We start from the raw sequence: 16,944 nt of genomic DNA, 5'->3' as shown, positions 1-16,944 counted from the left end.
GCTCGATTTTTCCTGACCGCCGCTCTTAAATGCTAAAACTATTTATCATCCATAAAATCCTAAATAATGGCGGCAAGTAGTGCAGAGGCCGTTCTTTGAGTTCTCTTGAAGACGACTCATAACCGAAAGCAAGCCAACTTCGGAGCATCAAAGCATATACAGATAGCATGATAAACTGCTTAGCAGCTGTTTCTAGCAGAAAGCTAGTCAGATTGGTGACTCTGGGGACGACTAAGTCTGTTTTTAATAATTCGTTTCTTTCAAACAAGCTTCCGAGCGTTATGGCGGAAACCTCACAAGTCTCACAAATTATTATTATTATTATTATTATTATTATTATTATTATTATTATTATTATTATTATTATTATTATTATTATTATTATTTTGTGAACGATAGAATTCAGAAAGACAAGTAGACAAGCAAAAAAACAGACAGACACACTTTACTCATACACGTTTATTAAGCTCAGCCTAGCTGGTGGGGTCGTGTAGGCTGCAAAATTACAAATGAAATATACTAAAAAGGCATAATTTTACAAAGATGAGCGGCTAGCTACGTTCGTTTAATAAAATGCTAATAAGCTATTAAGATATCATAACATGGTATTAAAAAGATTGACTATCAAAATGTTTTCCTAAAAGAGGGTTTACCTGAAGTTTATTAATACATATGTTTAATAGTCACTGGAAAGAGTAAGAAAACTGAAAAAACCTACTCAATTATTTTAGAGAACCGGCTGATCTTGGTTTTGTTTTGTTACTACCCAAACAACTCAGTATGCTGCAGGTAATTTGTATTTGTTACCAGAAATACCGTAAGTCTTAAGCTGATTGACCAGGCGGTTGTCAACATTTCACAAACAGACATGCAGTACAATACTTTCATTCTCAGAAAATAAGATGCTACAAAAAGAGAGCTACGTCACTGAATGAGTTATGAAGTCTTATAATTCTGAACATCATGTACCGAGGACTAGAAAAACCACAAAGCTGCGATCAGTAATATAAACGCATAGAGCCAGGGAACAGTCAGCGTGTAGGTTCCACTCTTGCTGTGAGGCTTGCCTCCTCTGGTCACGTGTTTCTCACATGATTTCTGCTTGCTCTCACTCAAGCACAAGGCGTAATCCATCACGTGAAACACATACTGCTGCTCCACCACACCATGAAACAAATAGGCTCCAGGACCGTCCGCGAATACCCCTGTGGAAGCATTCAAGAACATTTTAATCATTAGTCTATGAAAAACGAACTTGATATAAGGCCAAGAAAAATCGGGGCCTTTACATTTGAGTACAACTACGACTTTCAAGTGTCAGACTAACAGGTTACGCCCCCAGAGATCTCATTCTTTCTTGTTGTTATAAAAGTCGTATTGGTAGTTAAATCTAAAGGTCCACGAATCTAAGGGAGTCCACATGCCATGAATTATATCACTGATTATTCGTTAAGTTATTTTAGATCAATTATAGGCAACAAGAATTAATGGAACCCAAGTGTATTTAAACTCTGATAACCTTCAGTTCAAACTTTGATGAAAGTGTTCACGTCAGGGAGTCAAACGCGACTTACTTGAGGTTTTTTTTAAAGTTTTTTTAAGGTTTTTATTATTATGCACTAATTCAATTGTTTACAATAAAAGGAAATTCCAATATATAAGAAAAGTAACATAGAGACAGCATTAAATAACATAAATGTGAAAACTAAAATGTGCGCAGTGACCAAAGGAGCTTAGGCTTTCGAGTTGGTCACTGCCACGTGCAACTAACTGGCGTATAACGTGCAACTACTAGAGCAAAACAAAGTAAAGAGCGATATTGGGCTACAAAGACGACACGCACGCGTAAGGTAGGGTGGGTTTTTTGTAAGGTTGACTTTGCGGAAGAAAAACAAACACGAGCAAAAAAGCCTCCAATATTATTATATAGGTTAAAACTAAAAATAACCAAAGAAACAAGCAAACGAACACTGAGTCAAATTCTTATTAGCCAATTATAAATTCGCGATTGATATAAGCTCCTGTTCATTGACTTCCATTTGAATGAGCGGCTTTTTTGTAGGTGTGAGCTCCTGTGCATACTTCAAAACTTAGGAAGTAAACCCTTAACCATTTGAACCTCAATACTGACCAACATCAAACTTCTCCTTACAATATCACTACTTGATCACACAGACGGGTCAGGAGAATCAAGGAAATGATCATCCAAAGTAAAATTTCTTGATGCTTAAACAAATTCTCCCAATTAGTATCGGTAAGAAATAAATGGAGAACACTTCAGCGAGTATGCACGTCGATATTGGAGTTAAAATGATTAAATTAGCCAACACTCTTACCAACATCCTCAGATCCATGACTTTCATAATCAAGTAAAACAGTGGCCTGCTGTAAATAATCCTTGTCAGCGGTATCTACATTGCGCAGGTCCGGTCTAGACCCGTTCAACCCGCCTGGTCCGTCCATATAGCCCAGAGTAGTGTATGTCCTGTTCTGGGTGTCCACAGCCACTTCATTTTCCACTTTCCTAATCAAACCAAACACAGGGTTCCCACGCTTGGGGTATCCACCGATTGTGAAGACATGAGAGTGGTCAGCGGTCACCGTTATCAGTGTTTCTTCTGTAGGACGAAGGAGATGCAAAAGGAGATTTGTTTTTTTTCTAAATCGGTTGACTAAGTAGTTGTTAAATTTGAAAATCATTAAAAGCACTTAGCGAAAATCGCTGTGAAAGAGGATAGTACAGTCCCGAGAGAATTTTTTTGAAACCTGTACTCTAAAGTTTACTGAAGGATCAACTTCATCTCCCTTTTATTTGCCTTATTCTATCCATATTCGCAAATGTTGGAGAAGTTTGGGTTCTGCGTATAATGATAAGTATTTAGGCCGTGTTGACAAGGTTTTGAGAAAAGCGTTCAAGCTTGGCTGCTGTAAAGAGTTTCCTTTTTTTTTCTTTTCAGAACATCCTCGCTAAAAAGGATAAGAAACTGCGTGGTAGGATAAAAGTTGTGCTACCGCCTTGGATGACTTTTTGCCACTCGAAAATTGTTTAAGCATCACGCAGCTCTACTGTTTCAGGGGTTAGCTCCATTATTTACGTTGTTTGTCCATTGTTCTCCATTTGTTTTGTTTTTTTTCAGCCAATCCTGTGTTTGAGCCGTTTTAAGAGCTGCGTACGTTTGCGAACTTTTGCCTTTCAGACGAAAGAAAGCGGAGATTTGGAACCAAATCTATCTCAGATAACTGGTAAGTGTGAACAGCTCCATGTTTGGCCGAAAACCGTCAAAATGAATTCTAATGGTCAAAATGCTTACCTTTCTTTACCATTTGCAGCGCGCTGGCAACCGCTTTATTCATAGCAATTGCATCAGTTAGAGCTTTGACAGCCTTCCCATCATGGTGTCCATGATCAATACGCCCCGCTAGAAATAAGAGGAAAAACACAGAGACAGTGATGGTGAGGGGGGTGGGCTGGGGGGAGAGGGGAGTGGGCATGAATTTGAAAATGAGGCATATCTCTATAATACTTCTGTTTTAAAATTTTGTCGGTATATTGTTTCCTCTGTACGTGACGTTTCAACATTTTGTTTCTCAACAAATTTAATCTTCTCATTTATTAATTCCAGCACATTTGCTTCGTCTCAACTAGCCAATCACTACCCAAGAACCCGAAGAACTGTTGGAGGGACTCCTTATTCTCTTAAACGACTTACAACAGTTGACACCTTAAACCCGGTTCAGACGCCTAAACGACCCTACAGATTTTGACTCTCTAAATTGAAATCTGTCGAAAAGTTGTTTAGGCGCCATAACGAGCCCTTAATCACCATACCACAACCAAACAATTTAGTGCTACTTGGTACGGCTCATGAGAGCCTTCCGCGGGAAAAATTTTTCATAAATAAAAGGAACTCGTACCATGGTAAGACTTTAGCGCGAAATACTGTAGAACAAACCTTCAACTAACAGAAAGTAACCCTTGGGATTCTTCTGCAGTATTTCAATGGCCTTCTTAGTCATCTCTTCAATCGACGGCTCACCAGCCTTGTCAGCAGTACGTTCCACTTCGTACTTCATGTGAGAGTATTCAAAGAGTCCTACAAGAGAAAGAAAGGCCAGGTTTGGTGCATCAATTTCAAACTCGACTCAGAGACTGACAATAATTATCAACAGTAACAAACATGCAGTTTACGACATTTCACAAGCGCGGGGCATAAGAATAGAACCGATGACCTTGCGCATGCTGATCAGATGTTCTAACCGCTGAGCCACTAGACAACTCGAAGAGAGCTACGTCATTTGGTTGATTATATGTGACATGTATCCTGCATATTGTTAGGATCAGCCATGTTGAAAGCATCCTGTGCGGTGACAAAGTGATAAAGAGATTTCTTTCTTTATTAATGTCAACAGTTTTTCTTGCTTTCCTAATATTTCCCTCCGCACCATAGAAATCGCGGTTAGGATATTAAGATGGCAAACCGTCTCAATCCTTTCCAATTTACACCAATAGTGCTCTCCTGTGACATCTCAGAATTTGTTGTTCGCAAGATTTGGCTTATTTAATTTTGATTCCAGTTTGTAAAACATGAAATCACCTAAAACTACCAAACCAAGGAAGGACGTTTCTCGACATACCTATCACGTGATCAACCTTCTCCGCGTCAATCTTGTCGAACTGAGTTTTGTTCCACACGTACTCTGAGTTAGAATGTTTGTCAAGCCATTCCTGAATCAAGTTCCTTCCATCCAGTCTCTCTCCTTTCTTATCCGGGTACTCAGGGTCCGTTTGATTTTTGTGCATGAATTTTCTGCGACCCCCCGCGAACACGACCTCCATGCCATCACCATACGGGAAATCAACTAGCTGCAAAGCTGTAAAATAAAAGGAAAGGAACAAATATCAAATAAGCCTGTTAGTCTACACTCATTTCTAGCAATGAAATTCTTAGTTTACGTTTAATTAAATGCTGTATCACTGTTAAAAAAGCTGTTTCCTGGGGCTTCCTGAATAGTAACAGAAATGCCTAAATTTATATCTATGTACTTTGTGTAGACTTTTTGACAGTAAAGGGACGATATGAAGTGAATTTTATAACAAGGAAAAACCTGCAATTTACGTTGAGTACATAACTGCGATGGTCTTTCTTCTATTAAAAATTTCAGCTGAGTTAGAATCCATTTTTTACCCTTATATGCAAATTGACACAGGGTGCGTTTGATTGATCCTATTCCGGAATAAGAATATATACAATGATTACTAGAAATTTTGGAGTTACTGGAATGAAAAATGGATCTCAAATTATTGTCTATCACCGAACGTTTGTGGATAGGTCTTCCCAAATTTACCTAAAAAGAGAAATCTAACAGCTATTTCGCATATTCTTATTCTGGAATATGGTCAATCGAACGCGACCATATTCCTCACTCCAGGAGTCTGGTACGAATGAGGGATTGTGGGATTGTTTGGGGGACACGCAGCTTTAACAAATCACAGTCACAATTGGCTGTGAAGGAAACTGTCTTAGATGACAAAAATTTAGAAAGAACTACGCAACTTCAAGTAAAAAGTTATGCTCCCAATTCTTCACTCGCACCAGCCTTCCCAAAGTTTTTGAGGTGGGAACTGTTTCCTTAAAAACAAATGTGCTTTTTAAACTATGCAAAGTGATGCTTAAGATAGTTGACACATTCCTATTAATTAACGGTCCTTTCAGCAGCTAGTGTGTCTGTCTGTCTTTCAGTTTGTTTGTTTCTTGGCTTTTGATTCTTTGTTTGTTCTAGTTTTCTTTCAGCAAAACAGTTTTTACAATAACTGTCAAAATTCCCGCGCGCTGATTGGCTTGCAGCTATTGTCTATAAGAGTACAGGCAATAAAAATGACGTCAGATGTAACGCGCGCGCTTTCTCAACGGAAATTAAAGCCAACTCCACTCGAACATTTTTATCGTTAATAAAAAAAACTAGGGCAGTTTTCTATGGTCTATACTGTATTATTTAAAAAAACTGGATCATTGTATAATGCAATTCCAGGGTTTTGATTGGCTTAGCGACAATGGTATATGGGCCATTATACCATGCCCGAGAAGTAGCGACCGTAAATTGTTTTTTGGTTGCTCTTGAAAAGGAAATCAGCAAGGCTTACAAATATCACTTGATTGTTTTTAACACTCGCGCTTGTTGGACATAAGATGATTAAGATGATTATGACATGAGATGAATTTTTTAAAAAAGAAAAAAAAAACAAATATATCTCAGTTATTCTAGCCTTTGTTGTTTTTTCTATCAAGCTCGTCACCTCCGCCGTTGGGATCAGTCTGCCGTTAATAAATCGTATTTGAGATAATTTGCTGATCCAGGTCTACAAGTGATCCGGTACCACTCATCGGTTTGTTGCTGTGGAATTGCAGATTTCATTGTAAGAGTATAGACCATAAAGGACTGCTTTCGATGTTTTAAATTGATAAATCGGAAGAAGAAGAAGAAGAAGAAGAAGAAGAAGAAGAAGAAGAAGAAGAAGAAGGAGAAGAAGAAGAAGAAGAAGAAGAAGAAGAAGAAGAAGAAGAAGAAGAAGGAGAAGAAGAAATGAATTGTAGAAGACAGGCCGGTCATGTTCTCAATCTGATCAGCTTTTCCTACAATCCGGTCATGGCTTGTAAGGACCCAAAATAAGCGCCCCATAATCCAATGCGTACATATACAGTCAGTGATAAGGGGGCCTACTTGTAGGGTGAGATGAACTTGAATTGTAGTGAAGTATAACTAGAGTCAGTGTATATAGAAGAAAAGATTCTCGCAGAATCGTTTCTTCTATATGATCGTTAATTCCCAGTGCGTATAGATTACTGTAATTACCGGCATCTTTGCAGTTGGATGCATCATCCTTTGCTTTGCTTGTTTTATCAGCGTCACTCTCCCAGTCGCGGTCGGCCAAGTGCGCGTATGCGCTCGCAGGAGTCGCGTGGGTGGCGCGCGTGGTGGTTACGATTCCTGTTGACATCCCAGCTTTCTCAGCAAGCGCGAGGATGGACACGACCTTACTTTGTTCCGTTAAGGAAGCGCAGTATTTCCTTTGAACAGATTGATCGACACCAAGGATCCCTTGAGAATCACAACACAAACAGGAAGAAAATTGATGGAAACGCTTTTTCATCTCAGCAAATGCTCCTATAGATTCTGACGGGACATTTCATAGGGCTTACAATCGAGAAGGGATGAAGATACCTTAAATGTCGTGGGAGGTGTAAGGGATGACTTTTTTTATGGTGGCTGCCCTGCGAAGCTAATGGCTTTTTTCAGCAAAGACAAAGTTTTAGCGCGCGAAAAAAAAAATGATCGGACGGCGGGCAGTAAAAACGAAGCCCACCTACTACACATTGTCCTTGCGGCTCCAACGTCACTGATCAGTTTTCTTTCGTGCGAACAATCTAATCTTCAGCACGGTCTCAATGTGGTCAAACGGAAAGAATGCGCAATGGCTCCAATTCCAGTTCCCAGCAGTGAAAATTTCCCGAAGAAAAATCAAAGCAAACCAGTGCGACAACCCGGTGTCACGAAAAACGTTCGCGTGAGCGACAGAAAAACGAAAAAAAAAAAGAAAATTCTGTTAAAAATAAGGTCTCGAGCTTAAGTTTTCAGTTTTTAGTCTGTGAGTTTATTGTACGATTTCAGTTACTACAAAAGGTTCAAGTTTTCTAAAGCGAAGGCAGAAGTAAGTGGAGACTGGCCGGCTCTGTGTATCTTTGTTTACTATTTCAATGTGTTACATTCAGATATGCGATTCACCAAATGGTTCTAATCTGACGCATGCCCGGACGTTTTAACGCGGTGTTCCCATACAACTTGCGGTTTTTTAATCTACTGCTGAATAAAATTTCGTTCGAGCTGGGAACGACGATGCGTAGGCTTCATTGAAAACGCCTTGGGACAAGCTAATATTGAGCTTGTAGGGTACGGGATAAGGGATATTTTGAACAATTTTTGGGAATCCTTACCTTCATTGGTTTTTATTCCGTTCAGGAATGCTGTCGCGGAGCTTGCAGAGTCTGTTCCCTGTAGGTCAACAGCGTAGGGTTTAGCCAGAGCTGACCATGGAAACACCTCCCAACTCAAAACGTTTTCCTCCCCTGTCTTTCCTTTCTGCTGTCCATCGAGAAACCGTGTGGCGGTGATGGTAGTGATACCCATTCCATCGCCCAGAAACAAAATGGCGCTCTTGGCGGTGTTGAGGTTTGGTTTAACCTTGAGATTGTCCTCAACAAGCTTGACACCTTCTTTATACCACGAATTGTCGTCTTGATTGCGAAAGATGTTGCCTTCCATGGCCACACCTAAGAGATGCCGGACAGAAAAAAAAGATGAGTACATGGGGACACTGAAATGCTAACAGGCCGGAGTGCGCGTTTTGCGTGAAGCGCAAACGCGCCTGTGTTTCGCTACAGAAATATCCAGCGAACAAGCTTTAGAAGCTTTCTAACGATCTTGCACAGTTTGTTGGATCTTCGCGCCTCGCGCCCGAAGTAATTTAATTCTGAAAAACTGAACTTAAAACTGGCAGCCGTCTTCATCTTACCTCATCTTGCTAGGATAGTGCGTCAATTCGAATTATAGACCACATTTTTCAGGAGCTAACGTGGCAATAATATATTTGAACCTGGTTTTAACCGTTTTGGTTTACTGAGGTTTAGAGGTTTGTTTGTTTTTTTTCTATGGATGAGAAACAAAGCACTGAATGCCAAGCCTCTCTGGAAATAGCAAGGTCCTATCGTCTTCCAAACCCGCAGGCATATTATAGTCAATGGCCACCTCAGTCTAGGCTGGGGACAATTCAAAAACTTATAAAACAGTTAACCATATTTCAATCTCACTCCTGGCAAGAATTATTTTCCCGCTTAGCCTCGTCGACTTTTTAAACTTTTTATTCGCTGTGCATGAACGTTTTCTTGCACTTCCCTTGTGTATAATTTTTTGTTTTTGTAATTGACCACCCCTCCCCACCCCCCTCAACAATAAACTAGTCTGTTCCCGGCTAGTGTGAAGACACGCGACAAGTCTTTTCAGTTAATTGTCTTCGCTAGTCTCTACTTTTGTTTACGTTTCCAAAGTTCGCAATATGTAAAGAAGGCAATAACTGCACAATAAATGGTTGTTCATAAATGTGCAAATTCGTAACATATGTGCAGTGAGGCATACATTTGATCGCCTTCATTGCACTGACATGGTGAAGGATTTCGATAATTCTTTCACGCATCATAAACAAAAAAAGTACGTGAAGCCAAAGTTTTTACCGATAGATGGTGAATACGCTACCTCATTCTTGCTTGATTCCTTTTGAGCTGCCGACTTCAACTATATGCTGACTGAACTCAAGTCTCACAAACTTTCCCTAAGTGGTTTAGTTATTCATGTCGGCTTCAGCAGCTGATTCTTTCGTCTGATTGGCTGCTAAGTAGTAACGAGAATATTTACGTGGCTTAACCTCTTTTATTTTGCATCTGGTTTTGTGTGCCGGGCCAAAACGGTACGAGTCTGGTGCGATTAAAATTGACTCAGTCACAGTTTTAAAACATAACTGAATTCGTTTTCATTTCCCATTAATTCTTTTGACCTGAAAATTTCTATACTCTTAGCCAGTCACCGTTTCTAAAGCATAAGCAACTCGTCTCAAAACCGACGCTAAATGAAATGTTTACTTGTGGTGTAAAGGCGTCCAATGTCACATCATGCGTGTCATTTTAAGAACTATTTGTGCAAAACCAAAGTCTTATCTTCCTACACTCTTGTTGAAATAAATTACCTTACCTCCTCACCCATTTCAATATTCTTTGCTACTTCACATCCGAGGAGCGCGAAATGAGTCAAATGAAGTCGGAGGTCGGAAATCGGAAATCGGAAGTCCGAAGTCCGACTTCCCATATAATATCTTCTAATGACGAGCAATACAAATTGTACCTTTTAAGAGCCGATTTCTGAAATTATCAAAAATCGGGCGTCAGTCGTGAAATTTTGAATTCCTTCATATTTTGCCCATATAATCTCTATAGTGGAGTATTTTAAAAAATAACGTTAGAAGTTTCATCAGCGTGTTATATTTTCGAAATCGGGCAAAGTTTGAAATACGGCAAATTAGCGTCCTTTCGGTCACGAAACTTACTGAAAATTACCCATTTTCATCTCGCTCGTAGAAAGAAACACGATGTCCTCCATTAATGAAATGTTTACAAAATATAAACACATGCCTCTTCTTCATAATGCACTAGTTAAATTTAGATAAGCTTGAAAATTGGAAATGCTTCGGCCGTTAGAAGAAACCCCATTTCGGCAGTTTAAAAATTTAGCAAATTTCATCCAATTTCAGCACAAAAGAAACCCAATTGGTACGTCCAGTTTGAATTTAAAATGAAGACATTGTTGAAGCACAACCTTTTTAGTTTACTGTGTTAAAATATTTCTGGCGGCAATGCAAAAGTACCCCGTCGAGAGACCAAAATGTGAAGGGTACTTTGACACGAGGAGAGCCTGTGAAACGAACAACGGCCGTCACGCTACAAATCAAGTCCTTTGTTAAATTATCACTTGCGACAAAGAATATGTTTTCTATAAGCTGTACAGAAATCGCTAATAGTAGCTTATTCTCTGTTGATCTTAGTAGGATAACATTTTGTATGATTTTGTCAACTCATGTATTTTTACACATGTAGAAGTCAGGAGTTGGGCACATTTTGCTGTTAATTGTGTAATTGAAAACTGTTTACATTATTCTGCTTCGGCTACTTTCAAAAATACAAATACCAAAAGTCAGAGTATTTCTAAGCCTTAATTCATCTATTGTTTGAGTTTTTAAGACAGGAAAGGCAATTACTTTAGAATTATCAAGCAAAGATGGTATAAATTCACTTAGAAGAGGTCAAAGCTAACAGCAGAGATCAGCTATGTGATTGTCGCATCGCAGTATAAATATTTATGAAATTGCTATAAACTAGCAGTTTATTCTAGCCCTGAATTCGAAAAAGCTCGCTAAGGAGGACTTACCACAGTGATCCGATCTGCAGCGCCAGTAACTCTTTATAAACGGAAAAAGTTGAAATCCTTGTAACTGCGTGACTCTGACAAACTAAGGCGTGATCAAAACCGCGTGGGACCTGGTAACCGAACTATCTTCCCACGCGCTACGAAGGCGAACAAGTAACAAACGACAAACAATTCCGTATTTTACCTCTGTAAATATTTAGTTGTTCAAGTTCCTAAACCAGCCGTCTAGCCAAATATACACTCTCCGTGCTTGAAAACGTTTCTATTTTTCTTGGCGGGGAGGGGGGGGGGGGGGGAGGGGGAGGGAGGTTTCTTTGCGCGTGAGAACTCGCGGACGTTTACAACTCAGCTTAGTGCCCTTTTTTCAACAGTCACTTTATATTTTCTACTGTATGTTACTTACCTTTGCAAATAGCAAGAACGAAGTGGACAGTTACTATAGTGTTTCCTAACTACAGAAAAAGGCTAACATTATTGGCTGGAGGTTCCATCTATGATACAGTAGCAAGTAGACTAGACATTTTCCTACAAGAAACGACCGCACATGATCCTACGACGGACCAGCGCACAAAGAGACCGGTTTGCAGCCTAACCTGTTCCAAGCTCCAGAATAGTGAGAACCGCGAAAACATGAACTCGAATTTAAAAGCGCTCTCTCTCTGTACAATTCCACTCATTTTGTTTTCTCGGGTTTTCGTTTGAAATTTGGGCGTTCTCACTAACTGAGAGCTTTGAACTGGCTAATGTTCAACAAGCTAGTGTCTATGTGGCATAATTTTAATTATGCCACATGAACATTAGCCAGTAGGAAAAGAGAACTCGAATGACATTCCAGGCTTTTTGTGCTTCTCGCGTATCGTATCTGCACTTGAAAGACAAAAATTTGACTGTTTTGAAGTCAAGGAAGATGCTAAGTGCAGACATAAAATGTAGGTGTGGCCCCATACAGCTTGCAATGTCCACTCTACTTGCTACTGTATCATAGATGGAACCTCCAACCATTAATGTGAGCCTTTTTCTGTAGTTAGGAAACACTATAGTAACTGTCCACTTCGTTCTTGATATTTGCAAAGGTAAGTGCCATACAGTAGAAAATATAAAGTGACTGTTGAAAAAAGGGCACTAAGCTGTGTTCTAAACGTCCGCGAGTTCTCACGCGCAAGGACCCCCCCCCCCTCCCCCCCCCCCCCCCCCTCCCCGCCAAAAAAAATGTTTTCAAGCACGGGAGTGTATATTTGGCTAGACGGCTGGTTTAGGAACTTGAACAACTAAATATTTACAGAGGTAAAATACGGAATTGTTTGTCATTTGTTACTTGTTCGCCTTCGTAGCGCGTGGGAAGATAGTTCGGTTACCAGGTCCCACGCGGTTTTGATCACGCCTTAGTTTGTCAGAGTCACGCAGTTACAAGGATTTCAACTTTTTCCGTTTATAAAGAGTTACTGGCGCTGCAGATCAGATCACTGTGGTAAGTCCTCCTTAGCGAGCTTTTTCGAATTCAGGGCTAGAATAAACTGCTAGTTTATAGCAATTTCATAAATATTTATACTGCGATGCGACAATCACATAGCTGATCTCTGCTGTTAGCTTTGACCTCTTCTAAGTGAATTTATACCATCTTTGCTTGATAATTCTAAAGTAATTGCCTTTCCTGTCTTAAAAACTCAAACAATAGATGAATTAAGGCTTAGAAATACTCTGACTTTTGGTATTTCCTGACTGTTGTATTTTTGAAAGTAGCCGAAGCAGAATAATGTAAACAGTTTCCTATTACACAACTAACGGCAAAATGTGCCTAATCCTGATTTCTACATGTGTAAAAATACAGGAGTTGACAAAATCATACAAAATGTTATCCTACTAAGATCAACAGAGAATAAGCTACTATTAGCAATTTCTGTACAGCTTATAGAAAACATATTCCTTGTTGCAAGTGATAATTTAACAAAGGACTTGATTTGTAGCGTGACGGCCGTTGTTCGTTTCACAGGCTCTCCTCGTGTCAAAGTACCCTTCACATTTTGGTCTCTCGACGGGGTACTTTTGCATTGCCGCCAGAAATATTTTAACACAGTAAACTAAAAAGGTTGTGCTTCAACAATGTCTTCATTTTAAATTCAAACTGGACGTACCAATTGGGTTTCTTTTGTGTTGAAATTGGATGAAATTTGCTAAATTTTTAAACTGCCGAAATGGGGTTTCTTCTAACGGCCGAAGCATTTCCAATTTTCAAGCTTATCTAAATTTAACTAGTGCATTATGAAGAAGAGGCATGTGTTTATATTTTGTAAACATTTCATCAATGGAGGACATCGCGTTCCTTTCTACGAGCGAGATGAAAATGGGTAATTTTCAGTAAGTTTCGTGACCGAAAGGACGCTAATTTGCCGTATTTCAAACTTTGCCCGATTTCGAAAAAAATAACACGCCGATGAAACTTCTAACGTTATTTTTGAAAATACTCCGCTATAGAGATTATATGGGCAAAATATGAAGGAATTCAAAATTTCACGACTGACGCCCGATTTTGGTTAATTTCAGAAATCGGCTCTTAAATACCCAATGAGTATTTGATTTCACTGCCCTCACTATCATTTTTATTGTTTTTTATGAAAAATTGAAGTATGATTTTACGCACTCTTAATTTTCTTGTCTTTTGTTTTGTGCTACTTAGCTGCACGTGGCAGTTACCAACTCGAAGCCTAAGCTCCTTTGGTCTCTGCGCACATTTTACCTTTGATGATTTATGTAATTTAATGTTGTCTTTATGTTATCTGATGTATTGTAATTTCCTTTCGTATTAAACTATTGAAATAGTGCATTAGTAAAAAAATCTGAAATCTGAAATCCGGAGTCCGAAGTCCGAGGTTGGAAGCCGGCGTCGGAGTCGGCTCAAAGTCGGAGTCGGCTCAAAAACCATATCCTTCAGGACGGTACATACCTATATAGCTTATTTAGGGGGGTACCCCGGGGACCATACGGCTCCCTTTCCGTTTTCCTTTCAAAACTGTTTGTAGCTTTTTCAGTTCCCGCGCTTCGCTTCCCAAATTCCGTTAATTAATTTTGCCAGGAGCCCATTACCCTGATTTTGCAGACGAAATCTGTCTTAATCTTATTCTCATCTCGCTTGCATAGTGCGCAAATATTATGTAACATCATTCAACACTCTTAACTTGTGAGTCAATGAATCACACTCTGTCTACATGTATTCAACTTACCTCCAAATATGGAAGACAAGGTAAACAGACTAAACACAACAAGACCGACGAGAACAGCCATGTTTTGACGGTAGAGAGAACGCGTGAAATGCCTAATGTGGTGCCTTGACGAAAAAAAGGCACAGACGCGGAAACTATAATGTATTTATGGGTTTTACAACGAACAGTGTAAAACTCGCGTTTTGATTGGTGTAACGGAATTTGTTGATTAGAGAAAAAGACACACGAATGACGTCATTGGGTTGTCTGACTGTGGCACGTGATTAGAGTTTAAAGTCCAGCGAGAGTGACTGGTCAACAAAGTTTTGCAAACTGTTTTGGTGAGTAAGGGAGACGAAGCGAAGGCAAATTTTCGCCAGAAAGCAAAACTGTCATTCCTCGTTTCCACGACTTTGGTTTCCATCATTTCTTCCCAAGTTTTTGATTAAACTTTTAAAACATCGGCTTTCTTTTCTGAGAAAATTTCAATTTCTTATTGTAGTTATGGGGACTGATATTCTAGGGTAACTTCAGCTATCAGAATTATTTTTCTCAGCATTTGTTTCAAAGTCACGTTGTTCAGAACGTGAAGTGGCTTTGGAATCATCAACGTTTACTTACTTGATGGAATAAGAGGCTCCACGCTCGCTTTAATAGGCCTTATCACGGTTTTCGACGTCATTTTGACGAGTAGGCAAACAGGCTCGAAATAACAGTGTTTGTATGGAAATTCGATGTCAAATAATTTTCATAAAACATCACTTCTGAAAAATTCATGAATTGGAAACTTTTGGCACTAGGAAAAGGATTTTAGGAACAAAATTGGAGGGATGTAGCTGTGACTGAAAGCGTCCAGTCGTGTTTTGAACTTTCCATACATTTCCCTGTATTTTTTCCCGCGAACTAGTTTTAGTAGCAGCTCACGGCTGGTTCGCTATACAGACAAATGTATGGAAAGTTCAAAACGCGACTGGACGCTTTCTGTCACAGCTACATCCCTCTAATTTTGCTCTTAAAATCCTTTTTCTAGTGCCAAAAGTTTCCAATTCATAAATTTTTCAGAAGCGATGTTTTATGAAAATTATTTGACATCGGATTTCCATACAAACACTGTTATTTCAAGCCTGTTTTCCTACCCGTCAAAATGGCGTCGAAAACCGTGATAAGGCCTATTTCCCTCATGTGGAAATTTCTGAGCCTTGTTGTTCGCATTGACTTTCTTTATTTACATCAATTCACGCATCAGATCGCGAACGAGTGATCTGTAACAGATTAGTCTAAACAACGGGGGCAGTGCCAGTAGTGTAAACTATTTGTAATAAGTGTTTGTAGAATTACCCACAGGATAAAACATGGCCGTCGAAATACAATACAATAATATGTGTAGGCTTGTTGTGGAAGACGAAAATAGTTCACTCCCTGCCTTTTTAAAAAACGTATCGAATTGATGTAAAAGTTAGTTATAAATAAAGAAAGTTAATGCGAACGACAAAATTAAAGCGAGCGTGGAGCCTCTTATTCCATCAAGTAAGGAAACGTTGATGATTCTAAAGCCACTTCACGTCCTGAAAACTTTGAAACAAATGCTGAGAAAAACAATTCTGATATCTGAAGTTACCCTAATATATCCCCAAAACTATACATTCAGAAATTGAAATTTACTCAGAAAACAAAGCCGATGTTTTAGAAGTTTAATAAAAAAACTTGGGAACAAATGATGGAAACCAAAGTCGTGGAAACAAGGAATGACATTTTTGCTTTCCGGCGAAAATTTACCCATGCTTCGTCTCCACTACTCATCAAAACAGTTTGCAAAACTTTGTTGACCAGTCACTCTGGCTATGGGCTATAGGAAACATGGGTTTCGGCTAAATAAAGATCACATTTATTTTAAATTAAGTCGAATTACTCACAATGAAGCAGTCTTTTGTCTTTTCTGGTCGTTTCTCCCCATTTATTTCTTGTAGAATAGCCATAACATTCTTATATCGCATGCATTCGTTCAGTCTTGGTAACCGTGCCATGTTATTGAAACCCCAGGCGTGGCCGCTAAGCGCGCGAGCGTTAACACTAAAAAGTGACTGGGTAGGAAGCGATGTAACCGTTGCTAGCAGATTAGAGCTATTGGCCAATCACTGAACCGAAAATACAATAGGCATTGTTTTTCAAATTCGTCTGCACCAGGTAAGAGCACTGCAAACTCCTTCCACCCCTGCTAGTTACAAAATGTGACAAAAAGATTACTCTCCCCACATGGAAGGAGTCAAAAACAATTTTGAAATATATGACTGGACTGATATATTTGGGCTTTGAAAAATGCTTAGTTTATTGAATTGCTGTTGGCCAAACTGTGTATTGAAATCAATAATAATTTTTCTAAGTCAGATAAAAAGAAGAAGGTCAAGAAGTAGATTAACGGAGGAAAAAGTTCCATTTTATTTATTTATTTATTTATTTATTCACCACGACATACAAACATAGAAAGTTACAATGAACAATAGACTAGGATTACAAGTACATAAGTTTAGAGTAAATAATAATGGTAAAAGAAGTAAGAAGTGGCGAGGAGACCTCAAGAAACCCCCGGGCTTATACTGAGAGGTCTCCTCGGAGATATGTTGGGACTTTAAGACCAGTAAAGACATTGTATTGAGATTTTTTAACATACGGTGGTGGTAAGACTATAAAGACATAACAGAGTCGGACGTTTCATGCAATT

The 16,944-nt window shown here is 39.2% G+C and overlaps 1 protein-coding gene across 1 annotated transcript; it reads right to left on the bottom strand.

The window, feature by feature from the left end:
• Positions 1-441: 441 nt before the first annotated feature.
• Positions 442-14,375, bottom strand: LOC146466487 (alkaline phosphatase-like). The gene is made up of 8 exons (XM_085127047.1): positions 14,247-14,375; positions 7,992-8,327; positions 6,853-7,098; positions 4,636-4,872; positions 3,954-4,094; positions 3,312-3,419; positions 2,337-2,618; positions 442-1,205 (listed from the first exon to the last, which is right to left on the bottom strand). Exons 1-8 carry the CDS (start codon positions 14,305-14,307, stop codon positions 976-978), a joined length of 1,641 nt encoding a protein of 546 aa, XP_084983173.1. The 5' UTR covers positions 14,308-14,375; the 3' UTR covers positions 442-975.
• Positions 14,376-16,944: the final 2,569 nt, after the last annotated feature.

Source organism: Pavona decussata, unplaced genomic scaffold (assembly GCF_977016875.1).
Source record: "Pavona decussata unplaced genomic scaffold, jaPavDecu1.1 SCAFFOLD_143, whole genome shotgun sequence".
Classification (NCBI taxonomy): domain Eukaryota; kingdom Metazoa; phylum Cnidaria; class Anthozoa; order Scleractinia; family Agariciidae; genus Pavona; species Pavona decussata.
Note: the sequence above shows the minus strand (reverse complement) of the source record. Positions and strands in the feature narration are given on the sequence as shown.

Excerpts from the sequence above, each read along its gene's own strand:
- LOC146466487 (XM_085127047.1), bottom strand. The coding sequence starts at position 14,307 with ATGGCTGTTCTCGTCGGTCTTGTTGTGTTTAGTCTGTTTACCTTGTCT. Across the intron at positions 8,328-14,246 it reads CTTGTCTTCCATATTTGGAG|GTGTGGCCATGGAAGGCAAC; the intron begins GTAAGTTGAATA and ends GGCATCTCTTAG. Across the intron at positions 2,619-3,311 it reads GCTGCAAATGGTAAAGAAAG|AAGAAACACTGATAACGGTG; the intron begins GTAAGCATTTTG and ends TTCGTCCTACAG.